The 18021-nt window shown below is 40.3% G+C and overlaps 2 protein-coding genes across 2 annotated transcripts; one reads left to right on the top strand and one right to left on the bottom strand.

The window, feature by feature from the left end:
- The first annotated feature begins 2700 nt into the window (after window positions 1-2700).
- On the top strand, window positions 2701-7196 carry agt (angiotensinogen). Its single transcript, XM_086180530.1, has 7 exons — window positions 2701-2840; window positions 3921-4361; window positions 4470-4836; window positions 4932-5056; window positions 5202-5350; window positions 5868-6024; window positions 6117-7196. The coding sequence occupies exons 2-7, from the start codon at window positions 3921-3923 to the stop codon at window positions 6291-6293; spliced, it is 1416 nt and encodes a 471-aa protein (XP_086036656.1). The 5' UTR covers window positions 2701-2840; the 3' UTR covers window positions 6294-7196.
- Window positions 7095-17282, bottom strand: cog2 (component of oligomeric golgi complex 2). The gene is made up of 18 exons (XM_086180529.1): window positions 17146-17282; window positions 16666-16827; window positions 15095-15160; window positions 14926-15006; window positions 14699-14802; window positions 14044-14152; window positions 13590-13769; window positions 13371-13495; window positions 12612-12738; window positions 12361-12500; window positions 11527-11588; window positions 11288-11439; window positions 10538-10723; window positions 10308-10380; window positions 9867-10009; window positions 9370-9509; window positions 9001-9184; window positions 7095-8205 (listed from the first exon to the last, which is right to left on the bottom strand). Exons 1-18 carry the CDS (start codon window positions 17200-17202, stop codon window positions 8107-8109), a joined length of 2190 nt encoding a protein of 729 aa, XP_086036655.1. The 5' UTR covers window positions 17203-17282; the 3' UTR covers window positions 7095-8106.
- Between the last annotated feature and the right edge of the window lie 739 nt (window positions 17283-18021).

Here is an 18021-nt window from a genome sequence, read left to right as displayed (position 1 = left end):
GTTACTTCAGCAAAATTGTCGCGCTTGCAAAGCTTTATGCAAACATTTATGCCTCTTTTTTTTTTAAATATCAAATTTGAACTAATATTATGTGTAGAGCAGGCGCTCTCATTGGGGGTCCTTTAGAGTCCTCAGTTGGTCGTCAGGATAATGGTCAAAAGTGGTAAAGTTTAATGTCACTTTTATTTAAAAACTTGTGACAGGCGGCACTATGAAGCTTTTAAATTAAACAAAAAATGAAATAAAAATAGACCCCATGTGGCACCATTCAATTGTGTTTGGAAAATAAAACCAGACGGTTGGTAAAATCCAACACTGGACTAGGAAAATAACCCAACAGCAGTGTCGGCATGTCAGAATTTCAGGTTCTGTGGATGTTAACAATGTGATGTTTATAAGACAGTTGACAATAAACATGTGTAAAAATTTTGGTTCATGAGAAAGGCAACGTGTGTCTTTTTTAATGTCTTTTTCTGACCAGGCAAGCCACTGATCTGATCTTTAGATACAGAACTGTTCTGTTTTGTCCATTTGAAAGGAAATTCTATCTTTTTTATGTTTGTTTGTATGTACGTTGTCTATCTTTTGTATGTTTGTATGAATGTTGTCTATCTTTTGTGTGTTTGTATGTATGTTGTCTATCTTTTGAATGTTTGTATGTATGTTGTCTATCTTTTGTATGTTTGTATGAATGTTGTCTATCTTTTGTATGTTTGTATGTATGTATGTTGTCTATCTTTTGTATGTTTGTATGTATGTTGTCTATCTTTTGTATGTTTGTATGTATGTATGTTGTCTATCTTTTGTATGCTTGTATGTATGTATGTTGTCTATCTTTTGTATGTTTGTATGTATGTTGTCTATCTTTTGTATGTATGTATGTATGTATGTTGTCTATCTTTTGTATGTATGTATGTATGTATGTTGTCTATCTTTTGTATGTATGTATGTATGTATGTTGTCTATCTTTTGTATGTATGTATGTATGTATGTTGTCTATCTTTTGTATGTTTGTATGTATGTATGTTGTCTATCTTTTGTATGTTTGTATGAATGTTGTCTATCTTTTGTATGTATGTATGTTGTCTGTCTTTTGTATGTATTTATGTTGTCTATCTTTTGTATGTTTGTATGTATGTTGTCTATCTATTGTATGTATGTATGTTGTCTATCTTTTGTATGTTTGTATGTATGTATGTTGTCTATCTATTGTATGTATGTATGTTGTCTATCTTTTGTATGTATGTATGTCTATCTTTTGTATGTTTGTATGTATGTATGTTGTCTATCTATTATATGTATGTATGTTGTCTATCTTTTGTATGTTTGTATGTATGTATGTTGTCTATCTATTGTATGTATGTATGTTGTCTATCTTTTGTATGTTTGTATGTATGTTGGCAAATCGGTCTCTTTGTTCCCCAGTGTTAATATTTATCAATGAGCAACTTGTTTATTTATTTATTTTACAAATTAAACCGTATGAAGCCAGTGGAAGCAAATAACTGAAAGTATATGGTGTGCAACAGCAAATAAGATCGATCAAGCAAAACATCATATATTCTGCAAGTATTTAAGAGTACAAGAACGAGTACTTACAAGTTAGAATTAGTTTAAAATAGGAACTACAGGTCAATTAAGTGCCCGTTTGAAATACTATTTCTGTAATTGAGCAGGCTTGATCAGACCTGCGCTGTTATCTTGTTGACTGTCAGACTGAACGTCACATCTGTCGTTCTATGAAAGCAGTTTATTAATGAATCGTGTTTAGAAAAGATCAGTGACGTGAGAAAATATTCTCTCTCTCTCTTTCTCTCTCTCTCTCTCTCTCTCTCTCTCTCTCTCTCTCTCTCTCTCTCTCTCTCTCTTTGCTGCTCTGCTCACACTCTGTTGATTCAGCTGTGAGTGTAGGATTTTGCTTAGTAAGTTCCCGGATGTTACTTTTTAATAAAAACATAAAACTATTTACTCACCCGCAAAGTACATTTGGTCTTTTCTATACAAATAGTTATCCTAACTATAGACTTTTTTTTACTGTGTGAGTGAGAATGATGTGTTTTGTCTGGGTTTTTTTACATTTACAATAATGAAAAAATAAAGAAACATTATTTGCTTCTTTTTCATCAAACTTGAAAAATCAATAATTTCTTCATGAGCTTGAGAAGTGACATGAGAGAAATATGTATTGAGAATCAGTTAATTCCAATATCAGGATACAGTAAACCATGTCACCGTATCCTCATATATACATAAATACATCAATCATCATACTGCCTGCTCGCTATGTGGGTTTTGTCAGAATTCATGGGCCAGGACTCGTGTGAATCTGATTATTGATTTCATCCCTTCACTTCAAGTAGATTCTGATGTTTGTTCACCTCACAACTTTCTGACCTGGAAGTTGAGTAAAATGTCAGACAACATGCGTATTTGATTTTTTTAAAAAACAAACACTTCTCCCTCATCACAAATAAACATCTCTGCTGCTGACATTTTATTGAGTCACTCTGAAAAGACGGCCAACAAAAACAAACTTCTTCCCACTTTGAGGAAGATCCTCCCCCCCCCCCCCCGGGCTCCAGGATGTCCTGCTCACGTCATCATCAAAGTCAACATGTAGGGGGACATTGGGGTGGTCTTCTCTCCGTCAGACCTATTTATCCAGAGCTTGTCAGTTCAAGCTGTGAGTCATGGCAGCAAAGCCCAGTGAGTCAATGCTGTTTTGGTTAATCAGTAACCAGAACAGGGGCACAGCGGCTGGCCCCCCGGGGGATTAAAGTGAGGCAGCAGAGGAGTTGGGGTCTCATTCAGCACCTCACTCAGCAGCAGACGCACCTACGGTGAGTTTATTTCTCTTTCGACCGTGCATCACTCACGCATCAGAGATCAGGGAAATGTTGGGAGTCCTATAACAAATGGGACTGAGCCATAATACCATTTTTGTAATGTTAACAAAAGGACTAAACTTGATTTTTTTCACTTGAAGGTCTGTGTGACTGGAAAGGCAAAGGCAAACTAATCATAAATCAAAACGTAGTCTTGTGAACGCGAGTTGTTGGTTGTTTTTTTTTAGTCATCAAGTCAATGGGTAAATAGCTACAAGAACATTAGAGTGCACAGGTTTCATTGACCAGGGGACCAAGGCCATGTCCTGTGGTTCGTGTCCCAATAGAGGAAAATCTAGTGTTTGCTCATTGCCTCTGAGGGTCCATCAGTCCACGATTCTGTAAGTTCAACTCAAAGGCTCCATCCTATTTCTGCATTTTTATTCTGCCCTCAGACTATTATCCCGATTATTCATTCATCAGAAGTTGCTAAAAATGTGTTTTCATTTTTAAGATGAAAAAACAACTCTGGTTTTGTCAATAATAACAAAAAAAAAACCTTTGATTTTTATGATATACATTCATTGTGAATTTCTATGTATTGATATGTTTTTCAACATAACATCAGCCCCATTTTTTCCTGGTTTACATTCAGAGCTGTTTTCATTGAGGTGTGTTGTTAAAGGATATAAATGTGTGTGTTTAGCATCCTGACTCTGCATAATAACGGGCCAAATTAAAAAACAACAACAACTCCATATTCTAGTCAGTGAATTTGTACAAAACGCACACATGTGCAAGTAGATGCTCTTCATTATCCATGCGACCTCTGCGGCCTGCTCTCATTCACTGACCAGCAGGAGAGAAGACACACAAAGAGCAATCAATCAATCACTGACATGCTGCTCTATGTCCAATGTTCCTGCCAGCCAATCCTGTCAGAGGCAAAAAACCAGATCCAGCCAGATTTCTGGTAGAAGCCACTCTAACAGCGATGTAGCACTCACAGACCGGCTCCGCGCTCTCACCAGGCAGTCAGGGTTTTTATATTTTTATTCATCTGAAACTCAAAAATATCTCTCTCTCCTCTCACAGATGGAACGACCAACAAAAGGTAAAATGCAAAGTCTTCCAGCGCCTCTACTCTTGATCCTACTTTGCTGCACCCTCTCAGGGGGCCAAGCCAACCGAGTCTACATTCACCCCTTCACTCTCTTCGCCGCTGAGAATGTCAGCTGCGAGACCCTTCAAACCGAATCGACCAAACCTCTGGAGACACTTCCCGTGGCGCCCCTTGATATTGAGGTCCTGACACCAGACAGCAGAGATTCATCCAAATCGGACGGGCAGAAAAAGAACATCAGAGAGAGAACGGCGGTTCTTGCGGAGCTGTTGAACAGTCTGGGTCTGAGGATGTACAAGGCCCTCAGCGAGAAGCAACCTGGCACCAACATCCTCCTCTCCCCCCTCAACACCTACGGATCCCTCGTCACCTTCAACATGGGGGCTTCCAAGATGACGGCGAGCAAATTCCAGGTCTTTACTTTTAGTTTGCTCTAAGCTGTCTTAGTGGAGGCTTTTCCTATTTAATCCTATTTGATTTCACCCATAGATGATTTTTTTTCTCCATTTCTATCCTTCCAGAGTTTTCTTGGCCTGAGCAAAGAAACAGACCCAGCAGACTGTGTGTCCTTAGTGGACGGGCACAAGGTTCTTAAGACCCTGCAGAGCATCAACTCTCTGGTGGATGATGGACCCAAAGATGAAATCACCACCCAGGTCTGGACCTTCACTCGCGAGAATGCTCAACTATCCGAGGACTTTATTCAAGGCACAAAAGATTTCTCGGATTCGTCGTTCATCCGTGGCGTGGACTTCTCCAATCCAGAGGAGGCTGAGCAGCTGGTGAACGGCTTTGTGGAGAATACGTCAGACGGGAAGGTCAAGAGCATCTTCAAAGATCTGAACTCGAGCTCTGACCTCCTGTTTTTATCTTCCTTCAACTTCCAAGGTCGGTTACACTGAAAACTACGTCTGAGAGCCGTAAAATGTCCGATTTTCCACATCTGATGTATGCATTTGACGTCACTGATCACGTCTGTTTAGGCAACTGGAGGACCGCCTTCCAGCCGGAGAAGACCACCCTCCAGGAGTTTTATGTGGATGAAACAACCACAGTAATGACTCCTCTGATGACTCACACTGGCCAGTATCACTACTACAACGATAAGGTAAATCACAGCTCAGGTGTAGTGTGAGTCTCCAAACACAAAATGCTGTTTCATCTGCATTTTCACTGAAAAACTACATCTAGATCCTCATCAGTAATAAATGTTTTTAGTCTTTTTAATCCTTGTTTTTTTCTTAACCCCAAAGGTGCGTAAGTGCACAGTTGTGAAGCTGTCTCTGAGCAAGCGCTCCTACATGCTGCTGGTCCTTCCCCACGTAGGGGCCAACTTCCAAGACATCGAGACAAATCTGTACACCACCGTCATTTCTGACTGGTACCAGAGCTTCCAGGAGGGGTGAGATACAGGAAACACATCACCTACAATTCCTGCTTTTCCACTTTTTAAGAAGAGAGACTTTCTATCTGAAGCAGCTTTATTGCATCTTTTTCTAAATTTTATCAGTTTTAAATGATCTATACCTGAGTGACAGTAAGAATAAATACAAACAAATGAAATAAATGTTATGCATATTGTAAATATTTCTATTGTCAAAATAAATATCATACATTACACATTTCAAAATTTCCTAAATATATATATAAGATAATAAAACCCAGTTGTTTTAATGCAACCTCATCAAATCAACTTTGTTTCATCCATTGCACCTGTAATGCTAATCATCATGATTATGATATGAAACAATATTTTTTCATTAAACATCTATAAATATCTCATTTTCCAAAACCTAGTTGCTCCCTTGCTGTTTTCTTCTCTTGGTCATTTTACATTTTCGGGGCATTCCTCGGATACAATCTCTTTTCAGCTTGAATGATCTTCATTTTGATGCTTTTTCTCTCCCCGGCCCACCCAGGCTGCTGGAGCTGTCGCTGCCTAAGTTCTCCATGTCGTCTGTGACCGATATGCACGACCTGCTGACTAAAATGAATCCAGAACTAGAGATCAAACTGCTGGGCTCTGAGGCTGAGTTCACTCGACTCAGCGACACCCAACCCTTCACTGTGGATAAGGTGAAACACACAGCTGGATCTACTTGTCACATTAGAACATTCGATGTGTGTGTGTGTGTGTGTTTATCTTTTTCTGTCTTTCCTCCTGTCAGGCGATCAACAGGGTGTCGTTTGAGATGTCAGAGGACAGCGCTGAACCTCAGGACAAGACAGAGGGAGCCGGCGTCCCCCTGAAGCTCTCCATCAACCGGCCGTTCCTCTTTTCTGTCATTGAGGGAGAGTCAAACGCATTTCTCATGTTGGGAAAAGTCACCAACCCAACACTCTGAACACGTAAAACCAATGAACTGCCAAATCTAGTACTTCTTTACTGTGTACTTCAGAGTCTGTTGGGGTTGAAGTCCAACATTCATATACTAAGATCCTTTAGTTCTGTTGAACTAAAAACTGAGCGCTAAGCAGTATCAGTATCATTGCAGTGTTATTACCCATGAAGGAGTCACTGGGGATCCCTTCTCAGTATTTATAAAAACCTGTTCCCTTGAGCCGAGTTGTTTTTAAGCAGCCTGATTTAAAAACTTGTTTTTTTTTTCTTTCCCTGTAAAATTTATTATAGCAGAGTTCTGTATAGTATTTTTCAGTAGATCAGTGTCCATGATTCTTTAATGATGAATGCATTGTATATTGTAACTAAGAGTTTATTTTTGTTTTGTTACTGTTTGCTGAAATAAAACATTTCAAGATGGTGAAAATGTCGGTTTACGTGCTACTTCAGGCATTTATTATTTATGATCTCAGCAGGGGAAAAATTCCAGTTTATCATTGAAATTCCTGATTACCTTTCTACCTTTTCAGCTCTTCCCAATGTCTTTATTCATTCATTAAATAAAAACGAATGCCAGGCAAGGCATAACATGTTTTTGCATTACTGACAACTAGCAAACGAAACCTTGCTGCTCATCAGTTTTCACTGACATCCATTTTCGTTTTGATGCAAAAACTACCAGAATGATTTCAGTTAATACTGTAGAAGATGGAAGACAACCCCAGGCCAGTTTGTTTTTACTCACTTTCTCATTGAAAAATAGGTTATTCCCCCCCCCCCCCCCCCAAATTATAGATCTAGGTTAAATGTTTCCAGACATACCAGCTGATACATGATGGCTTCTGTTACGGATTTGTATATGAAGAGGAGGCTACTGGCTTAAGACTGGACATTCTCAGTGTCCTAGTTTAATACAGTGTTTGTAATATTTGTCCATCTTCTTCACATTTAATACATTCAGAAAGATAATGAATGTAAATGCCCTCTCTGTGTCTTGTAGTGTCTGTATCAGAATTACACAATAAAGGAAGGATACAAAGGAAATTACTCCAGTGTATTGAGCCTGTTTTAAAAAGATATTTCAGGTGTATTCCTCTATATAAGCAGCAAAAGTGAATTTTTAAACATTTTAAATGAAAAAGGTCTTTCTTTAGCAGTTTTTAGCTTTGTTCATTCTTGGTCAAAGTCCAGAGAAGAAGTAGAAGAAAGAAAAAAAAAGAAGCATAAATATTTCAAAAAATACTGCTGCACATGACTTAAAAACACGAGTTAAACCCAAAGGTATTCATTTTATTCCCAAGTTAATTATGCCAAAATTATATTACGGAACTTTCATTTCAACAAAAAGCTTACACACGTCATTTGTAACTAAACCTTCACCAGGGAGCAAAACAAAAAAAAATAAAAATAAAAAATTTGACATTCTCTCTTCACAACTGCTGCCACGCAGCGTTCCGGCCCAACGTTGGATCGGTACAATCATTTGATAGAGTGCTGGAGGCCGCCAGCATCAAACATGATGTGGAGAACCATTCAACAGTCAGCTTTAATGACATAGCAACAGCAGATCCAAAAATGATCTCAGCTCAGTTGCTTCTCTTCTCTCCATCACACCGATCAGACATCTCATCTCTGGCAGGAATCAACGGCGCCTGTTGAGTCAAAGGTTTGTGCAATATGGCTTTGAAGTCTGTGTTAGATGGAGATGTTTTTTGGATAAGATGGTGTAAGTAGTGCATAATGGTCCCGTTAGCATACACCAAACATCGACTCCAGTCTTCACACGTCTTGGTAAACTGCAGGGGAGAAGCTGTGTTCTACTGGTTCTGCTCAGCGAGTTCTCTGGCTTCTTTCACCAGGTCCATCAGAGTAGAGAACATGGAGATGTCAGCTGGCTGAAGACCCATCTTCTGGATCTGAGAGCAGCATGAGATGCAATAATTAAAGGACTGTTAGACCAAGGATTAAAACTAACGACGTTCTGTCGGGTCGGGTCGACCTCAGGATGAAGAGAATTTTGTGAGCACTGACTTCATTTTCCTGCTTAGGTTTTCAACACTCTCTGCGAACCAAGCGGTTCGCGACGCGTTCGTGGTCAGTGGAAAAAACTAATGTGAAAAGGTAAATGGAAAAAGGACTGAGCTTTGTTCAGTTGGCTGGCACGCTTGCGTATGTGTTGTTCAATGAGACGCAGACACTGCTCGCTGCAATGTTGTAGCCAGTGCTTGGCGCTCAAATCCAGTCTTCTTTTCCCTATTTGTGTGGGGTAGGGTAAATTAGTTGAAATTTAATTGCATTTATTTTGTTTATCTTATATGTTGTGGTCACTTTTGTTCAAAGTAAAAAGTACTGTACCAACAATGCAAAGCAGTAAAGTGTCTGAGATCTCTCGAAGCGAGAAGAAGTGTGAATGGAGAAAGGACTGAGATCCCATCAGAGCTGAAGTGGACCAGAGAGTGACCTGAGTCCTCATGTTTGAAGGGAAATAAATATGTATTCTATCAACATATTGTGTTATGTTTTTATAAAATTATCAGCCAAGTAACAACTCAAAATGTTAAAAAAATAATTTTGGGAAAATTCGGGATGATTCCAAATGTTTTTCGTTTTAACCCCTGTGTCAGATGATGCTGAGGTATAACACAGGTTGTCTGTGTGTATTTTCGCCCAAGGAATGAATCTGATGAGTCACTCTTGTAGCGCCTCTTTACCTGTTCCCCCAGGTACTCAACATCCAGTGCTAGCTGAAGGCGGATCTTGCTGTCATCTGTTGGTCCACCGTTTGTTCCTGCTGTAGTAGTCGTGGTCGCACCCTTCCTGGCTTGCTTAAGTCGCTTCAGACTTTCCTCCATCTTCCTCACAGAGCTCAGCACCTCTGAAATGGTCTCGTAGTACCTGATCAAAAATGGACATGTGATTTAAGCCACTTTCAGGGACACAAAATTGGACTTTGACACCAGTTGAGGAGGGACGGCTAGTGGGACAGTTGCGGAAATGAATGTACGTCAATGTAAATACTAAAAAAAAAAAGTAAATGTGTGTGTGTGTGTGTGTGTGTGTGTGTGTGTGTGTAAGCTCACCTCTGTGTGCAGTCTGAAAGTGCAACTCGCAGCCACTCTTGTGCTGTGGAGGGGGTGACCAGCCCTGTTGAGTCAGTCAGCAGCTGATGTAGAGGACGTAAGGCATTGTCCATGTAGGCTGACGCGCGCACCGGCAGATCCTGTCCAGGGAGGAAGCAGACCATCACATGAAATGACACTCGGTATTTGTTTTTGTAACGTTGGCTGACAGGTGCATTTAAATTCAAAGCCTATTTGTTTGTCAAGAAATGCAACAAAAAACTTTTAATAATAAGGGGAAAAAAAAGAACTTTGAATGCAGGATAACAGTTAATCAGCACAACAGTGAAGTTTGTGGCCACTGAGGTGCAGGCAGCAAAGCACTCGCACCGTATATTTCAGATATACCACATATTTTTAGAGGCAGAACTGCTGCCAGTGTTTGCTCTCAGAAATGTTACACACTGTCAGGATGTTATATGAGTCATGCAGGAGGAACTTGAGGCAGCTTCACTGACTTTATTTGTCCGTCGGTAGAGTCGAGGAACCTCTGAGGCACTCTTCAGGAAACGACAGCAGCGTTCAGTCAAATGCTGGGTCATCCTTGTGTTGAGGGCGGGAATGCTACTGGACAGGCACGCCTTGGAGTCGGCTAAAGCATCTGACATAGGAGAAAGGACAGGTCACATGTTACAACCAGCAGAGCTGTGTAAAGTGTCACAGAATGGTGTCTGACCGTTTTTTTAAGATCATGCTGGCCTGTTGGGCTTTATGAGCGTTTACATTGTAAATGTCAGTGCACTTATGACTGCATCAGCATGCATTATATCAAATTTAACCCACGGCAGATGACAAACCCTCCAAAAAGATTCTAATCGACATTTTCCCAGAACACTGCACAACAAGAAGAAGGTAACACTGCCAGTAAAGTGAAAAGGAACTAGATGTGGTTCACTGACCTTCCACAACAGCAAAGTTTTTGAATCCGATAGCTTCTAACCGCTGTTTGACCACCTCTGACAACTCTGGTAACTGGGAGACAGACAGGCCAGCTGTCAGTGTAAGAAGCATGGAATCCACTGAAGCAGCACTTTGTTAAACAGCCCAGAAGAAAGCAGCTATTCTCTGATGTTTTACAGTAGTAGAAGTTATTTAAATCTGTATATACACAATATTTCTATGGCTGCACCTGCTCCTGGAGTTTCTGGATGTCTGCTGCAATGTGGACTAACTGTTTTGTGGACAAGGATGCAGGACTCCCGCTCTCACTGCCTGTCTCCTCCATTGATGTTCTGCTGGAAGTGGATGACGCAGAGCTCGGCAGAGGCCTCGTTGGCTCTTTAGTCACTTCGGGAGCCAGAGTTTTAGTCAAAACCTTTGGAAAGACCAAATAACATGTAACTAAAGACAACTACTAATCTTGATACTTGCACCTAAAGGAACACGCACACTATTTTGGAAAAATTTGTATTTGTCATCTTTCTCAGTGCCAGACGAGAAAATCGATACCTTTCTCTCCTCTGTGCTGCCTTAGGTAACTGAGATGCACAGAAACCTGCTAACTGCTAGTTAGCTTCGCATAAACAATAACTGAGTGGGGAGTGTTAGCATACGTCTTAATTCATGTAAAACCATAACAAACTGAAAACTGTTAGTTTATTTTAATCTAACTAGATAAAAAGCTGGATCCACTGTCCTGGTCAAAACATAATTGGAGATCAAAAACTAGCATTCATTGTGCTAAGTTAACTAGCAGTTAGCCAATCTCTGTGTGGTCTCAGCTGCCTCATGCACACACACAAGAGAGAAGGGTATCTATCTTCATTTCTGACACGAGGTAAGAAGGCAAATAAAAGTATTTGCAAAAAAACTGATATGTCCTTTTAGTTACTATGGTTTCCTCTGTCTGCAATCCACTTCTTTTTTTTTTTCAGTTTACCTCGTCGAGGAAGTTGGCATATCGTGAGTAGAGCTGCAGTGTGAGCTTCCAGAAGCGATGAGCCAGAGGTGATAGGTAGACGTTGTCTGACCAACACCTCACCAGACAGGACCACAACACAACAGACACCTGCAGAAGGTACATGCTGCCAGCTGGTGAGGAACACAAGCAGATCAAATGTTACTGGGGCTGGTGTTTGGGTACATGCAGGTGTTCTCTGAAAGAGAATACACAACTACCTGGTGCCGCCTCTAATCCATCACTTATGGCATTCTCCATACTTCCTGCTATTTCTTTATACCTGGAAAGAGGCATTAAGAGAGGGGGAAGTACAGAACAATCAATGTGTTGTGCTGTAGATGTGTTTGTGACATGAAACCAAACATTGGAATTATGGACTCTCCAAAAAGTTCAGGTGCAGGTTTGTATTGTGCAATAGTGAACCTGCATGTACTTCACAGTGTGTGTATGTTTGTGGGGGCCACAGGAGGTTGACAAACAGTGCAGCAACTCCTCTGCAGTTCAACCACCATTCCGTCAATGTTGAGTGTCACGTAGAGGGGAAATGCTTGTGTAATAAATCAACACACATCCTCAGTCTACATTTGGCTTCTTTTAATTATTCAGCGTCAAATACACACCCACAAGCCGTTTTCCAGATTCCTATAAAATGAGCTAAAAATCTGCAAACTTTTTCTGATTTAATGGTTTAGTCAGTTCCTGTCTTGGGTGCTTAAAGACACAAAAATCAATCCCTTAAGACACATGCCAAGCAGAAATTCCACCTTCAAGCACTATCTAACCATATCCTTAAAGCCAGTGGTCAACAACCATTTCTCTACAGATCACTACTGATTTCATGTTTTCACACTTGCTTTCAAACTGGGACAACTCTCTATAGCCAGATTGGTTTACAGGTGCCCACAGTTGGACTGAGTGAGCACATGAATTGTGAGCTTTGGCTTTACTTTGCGAATGACCAACTCATTCTGTGTGAGTTGGAATTACACGTCAGTGCAGCGGATATGAAGCTTTAAAAATATACATGGATGTAGTATCGAGGAAATACGCACCTTAGTTGAAAGTAGACAGGAAGGTTCCATTTGTTGTGGAAGCTGACGTATGAAGGATGAACTCTCAACCTCTTCACACTGGCCTGCGAGCTGCACTGACGCTCGTATCTACGCACAAACTCCATACTCACGGAGTACCGCTAGATGAAGAGTAGACAGAAAATATATCACAGGTGAAACTACAAAATCTGAATAAAGTGAGAGCATACGATACAAATGCATCAACACCCATGGAGTCACTGGGGCCGTACCTCATAGAATATGTCTGGGTTTCCGGGATTAAAGAGATAAGGCAACCGTTCCTCTATTCCTTTGATCATCTCCGGCCACACAGAGTTCACCAGGAAATCGTAGCCTGGAACGATGTCAGCTTTGTCACTGGGGAAAGAGGGAATATCAACACAGTTGAGATCTACTCCACACATTGGCTGGTAGCACTGTCAGTAACTCTAATGTTTGTGTGGGGGGGGGCTACAGCTGGCGATTCATGATTGATTAATGGGCTTATCATTTTCAGGATTATTTGATTTCAATCTATCAAATGGCAAGAAAATTTGAAAAAAGCTTGTCACAATTTCCCAGAGCTCAAAATGTCATGCTCAAACGGCATCTTTTGTCAGTCTAACAGCCCAAAAACCAAATATTTGTCATTTACTGTCACAAATGACATAAACGCAGCACAAAAAAAAAAAACCCGGCTGGAACCAGCAAATGTTCGAAATTTTCACTTGGAAAAAAAGTACAGAAAAGATTAATTGATGATCAAAATAGAAAAGACAGAAGTAGATTGAAATTGTTGCAGCCCTACAAGTTGAGGTTTGCTCTTACTGTGCACAAATTGTTGATATTATATGATAAATATGTTAACAAAACCAAGTAAATCGATATCAAAGTGTGGGCCAGAAGATCACACAGCTCCAGAGATGAAAGTGTATAATTTGCTTCTCTCATGAACAACAAAGTACTTACTGAATGCTTTGATATAATTCGTCCCTGGTAGATATCTGTACCTGGATATTGCTCCTCCTGTCACCTCTCTCAGGATTCGACAGTGATGGGGAACAAACTCCAACAGTCTTGAGTACATCAACTGGAGACCATTTGGATTGGACTTCACCGCTTCTTCCACTATCACCTAAAAGGAGGAGGAGATTTTCAAATACATATGGTGTTCCTAGGGAGGATGTTATTTACTTTAACAGTCAAGATGGTAGCACTCTCAAGGTTACCTGGTCCATGTATGGTTTGACCAGCACCTGTCCCACCAGCGCTTCAGCGTCTCGCGTCTTATCAATGGTGGCATACGTCCTCAGGCAGTGACGAACCATATCCACGTTGGTCGTCTGCAGGCCCTCAATCAGGAGGCCCTCGAGGGACTGCTGCAGCATGGAGGTGATGCCTGCAATACGCTGGCAGCGCACAAACCTTTGTCATGCACGAGTATTAAAAAAAACAAAAACAAACTAATACACTTAAGACAAAAACAAAATGAACACTATATGGGTTCAGAATACCAAGCTGCAGCATGGAGGGTTATTATTTGAGTGTTATATCACTAATTGATCACTTTTGTCAGATAATTACGACTCTGGGGGATTGACAAACCATAACTGACTTTGTGAGAGCATATGGTTTTACTGCTGCTTGATCTACTTTCTAAATGAATGAGCCAAGAACACTTACTGGTCTGACTTTGTCCAGGAGAGGCATGCCTTTGCTCTGTACGGCATGGAACTGCAGCTGGTTGAATTCCGTGGCTATTCTCTCCAAGATCTGACCTGCTAACAAGGGACTGAACACAGACAAGAAGTCAAACTAATCAACTTACCATTATATTGTTTAGTTCATCAGTTGCAAACCTCTGATGGGCTGTTTGTGTAGAGATTATTACAAAAAATTGTGGACATTTACTGTATTGAATGATAGAGACTGTCCTTGTGAAGCTGTGAGGCTGCATAAAAATATGAAAATAAATGCATTTATCCACAATCAATTGCGATTACCGGGTTTCCTATGAATTTGTCTTCGAGGAAAATGTATCAAGCCACAGTCTGTTTACATGTGAAAAAAATTCCAGAAGCATCTGTCAAAAGGTACCAGCATACATGTAACGAGAATGCATGGCAATCTACGTGGTTTGACACAACATAAACATGTATTTAAGTCAATCAAAAGTGATTTTTCTCTGCTGATCTGAAACCACATAATAAGCAGTAAGCAGGTATGGGGGCGGGTGGGGGGTTCTGTGATTTACTGGATGACTTGAAAAAAGTTTTTCAAAACCATCTGAACTCTGAATTGTAGTCTATCAAGTGCATTTTTTTGGTCTTAAACTCACCTGCTGATTTCCAGGGTGCTGGAGTCCTTGGAGTTCTGGGAATGGAGGATTTTTTCAATCTTCTCCACTGAGCGCACCACTTGGATAAGCCTCAAGACACAAACCTGATGGAAGAGATGATGTGACAACTGAGGTCATCCCACAGAACAACAGAGAAATACTGGAGGCAATGTTATCCTCCACATTCAATTCAAAAATTAAGTTTGCATAATCGGCTTTGCTCAAACCTTCTTTTTCTGCAGATCTTCCTGTTTGGACAGCTGGTTGTCTATTGCCTCAATCACCTCACTCACACAGGACCGAAGGCTCTACAAGAGGCAGCAGCAAACAACCTGCATGACAACCCTGCAGCAGGAAGTAACACAGTCGTATAACAACAGCAATCTGAAAGCGTACCATGACCTCCTCTCGTAGCTGTCCCAGCGGCACAGACAGCTGATTGAGGGCCTTGTCCATCCCCACCTGAGACAATGTGCAGAGTCAGAGATTAAGTGAGTTATTTGAAGCCCCATTAGCTACCACAGAGGTACAATATGCTCTTCCTGGGGTCCACACAAGTTAAAAAATGAAAAAGAAAAGAAACATCAACAATTAAATTTCAAGGTAAAAAAAGCACAGAAATAAAAAAAAGCATTGAATCAGCGACATGTTAAATCTCTCCCAAAGACAAGAACAGCAATGACAACAGGAATCCGTATGAAATCTAGGAATTCCATAAAATATTCGATGGAACGTCTAAAACACCAAAAGCATGACAGGAGTCTCAACAGCATTTAAAAGAACAAAATGATAAACTCATTGGATATGATGTATTAGAATTAAAATTTGGTCAACCATAACATTTGATTTGGCCTGCAGGGTGTAAAAATAAATAAATATTTATTATACTGGCCTACATATAAAGTAAAATAAAATATAAATTTTAAAATTTTGGAATTCACTATTAATGTTGGATTGCCATTTGTTACATAAAAATTCTTAAGTCCATAATTTCTTCAGAATTTTAAAAGATTGGTGGTGCTTTGGCACATGAGCTGAGATAGAGCTGGGCGATAAACCGAATTAATTCGATTAATTTGATTTTATTTTTTCAATCGATATGAAAAAAATTAAATCTCAAAATCGAGTTTAATGTTTCAACCCGGTGCATGTAATACACACAGTCACCAAAACACGCATATACATCAGGAGGACTGCTGCTGTTTCCTAAGCAGACTGCAGTCCGATCAAGAAGAAGAACATTGGCTTATGCCCATGCTTGTGCCTGAAGGACAGGTAACACAGACACACATGAGGGATGGAGGCGGCAGAAGTCACGGACACAGAGCACGATATTGTTCAAAAAAAAGGGAAGCGTGACTTCGGTGGTATGGATGTGGTTTGGATTTGAGAGGTTGGACACGGAACAGACCGGCGTGTTGTGCAAACTTTGTAAAAAGATGGTGAAAACGAAGGGAAGTAGCACAACAAATCTTTTCCAGCACATCAAGCAACAGCACCTGCCAGAGTGGGAGCAATGTGTGAGCATTGACGCTAGCTCAATGAAAAAACCTCAACCAAAATCAGAATTATGTTTGTGTGTGTGTGTGTATGTGGGGGGGGGGGGGGGGGGGGGGGTTAAAATCGTGAATCGGATTTTAAAATGAAAAAATCAATATTTAATTTTTGGGCTGTATCGCCCAGCCCTAAGCTGAGATAAGGCAGAGACAGTTGCACACAGACAAAAGACTTTCTAATCACATCAGGTGTGTGTTTAGGACTGTGACCCACTACTGACTTTGGGTTTTGACTCTCCAAGCATCCCCATGCCAAATGCACGATGCCATAATTGACACCTGAGAATAAAACAGTCGACCAGCATTTAATATTCAATTTCCACTTCTACTGACGTAATACAGAATATATAAAATGTGTTTAGATGCAGTATGTCTTTGTAAAGATTGCCATGTTTTGCAATGATAACTAACCAGGTTGGTAGAGAGGTTAACAAAGTCTGCATAGTCCTTGTTGATGAGCTCCACCATGGCTGTTTTCAGCAGCTTGTAGTAGAGCTCTAAGTCCTCTCTCATCTCCTCCAACTGGACCTGCTTCCGACACTCCGCCACAAACTGGTCAACGTCAAAGTCCTCCTGTACACACAGGCGGATATAGGCGATTTGATATTAGTGTCATGCTAGAAACATCACTATTAAACCAGTAGTATCAGACAACCTGAAAGCAAACCGACATAACAGTGAAACGCAAAACCATTAACCACAACCATTTTTGTATCCAGACGAATTATAACTTGCAACTGAAGTTTTAAATAATAACACACAAATATCTCACAAGGAAACAGGAGTATACACTATTATCAACTGCTAAGAGTCGACTAGCTAGTGCTAACTCCCCCAACACCAAAAACGATCCGTATCACGTGAGGAAAAGTCACGTAAATTTGCTCGCACCTTCATAAAAACATCCTTGTCGAAGCACAACGACTCGGGGCCCTTTGGTAGATTCATGTTGTATTAAATATTAAAACAATAATACATAAACAGAAGATGGGGGAAACCGCTGTAGCTAACTGTCGGCTTCCGCAAACATGGCAAGCGCACTAACGAGGAAGAAGAATTAATCTTGACATTAAGATCTTACAGCGCCAACTAAAGTCCGCCATGCGTAACTACACTATGGCATTCATTGTGCAGTGTCTTGCATTGACTCGGTGTTAAAATATGTTCTCTTTGAGCAAACTATCCATCTAAACTTGAATTCCTCAAGTACAGTTGTCAAATTTATTTAGAAATCAATTCAATATTCAGGAAACGGGATTTATTTAAAGAGAATTCACTTTACTGGTATATTTGTAATGTTGGGTCTAACAACTTAAAGGGAGATGGAATTAATGACAACTGGATTGAAAATTCCTGGATCCCCAGAAAACAGACACAGACACAGACACAGACACACACACACACACACACACACACACACACACACACACACTAAACACACACACACACTAAACACACAGTCCATGTTGACCAGATGGTGATTTTACTCTTCAAATGTCACAAATTTGACAGGTTTATTGGGCTCAAATAAATATCATCAAAGCTATAAGAATTTTGGAATTTGATAATTCCATATTCATGTGAACACTCAAATCAAGAAGTCAAAATGGTTGGTGTTGTTGCTGGTCTGCTTTTTTGTTGTTGTTTTAAATTTACAAACCCTGCAAAATCCATGAATGGCAAGAGATTTGGGGGACTTTTGTGCACATGAGTAAATCATACAATCTCGCGTATAAGTCACAAAGTAAAAGACTTTGCCCCTTTATT

This window comes from Aulostomus chinensis, chromosome 16, assembly GCF_037954235.1.
Source record: "Aulostomus chinensis isolate RoL2024-O1b breed Wild chromosome 16, RoL_Achi_v1.0, whole genome shotgun sequence".
NCBI lineage: Eukaryota > Metazoa > Chordata > Actinopteri > Syngnathiformes > Aulostomidae > Aulostomus > Aulostomus chinensis.
This window is presented reverse-complemented; position numbering and strand designations above follow the sequence as displayed.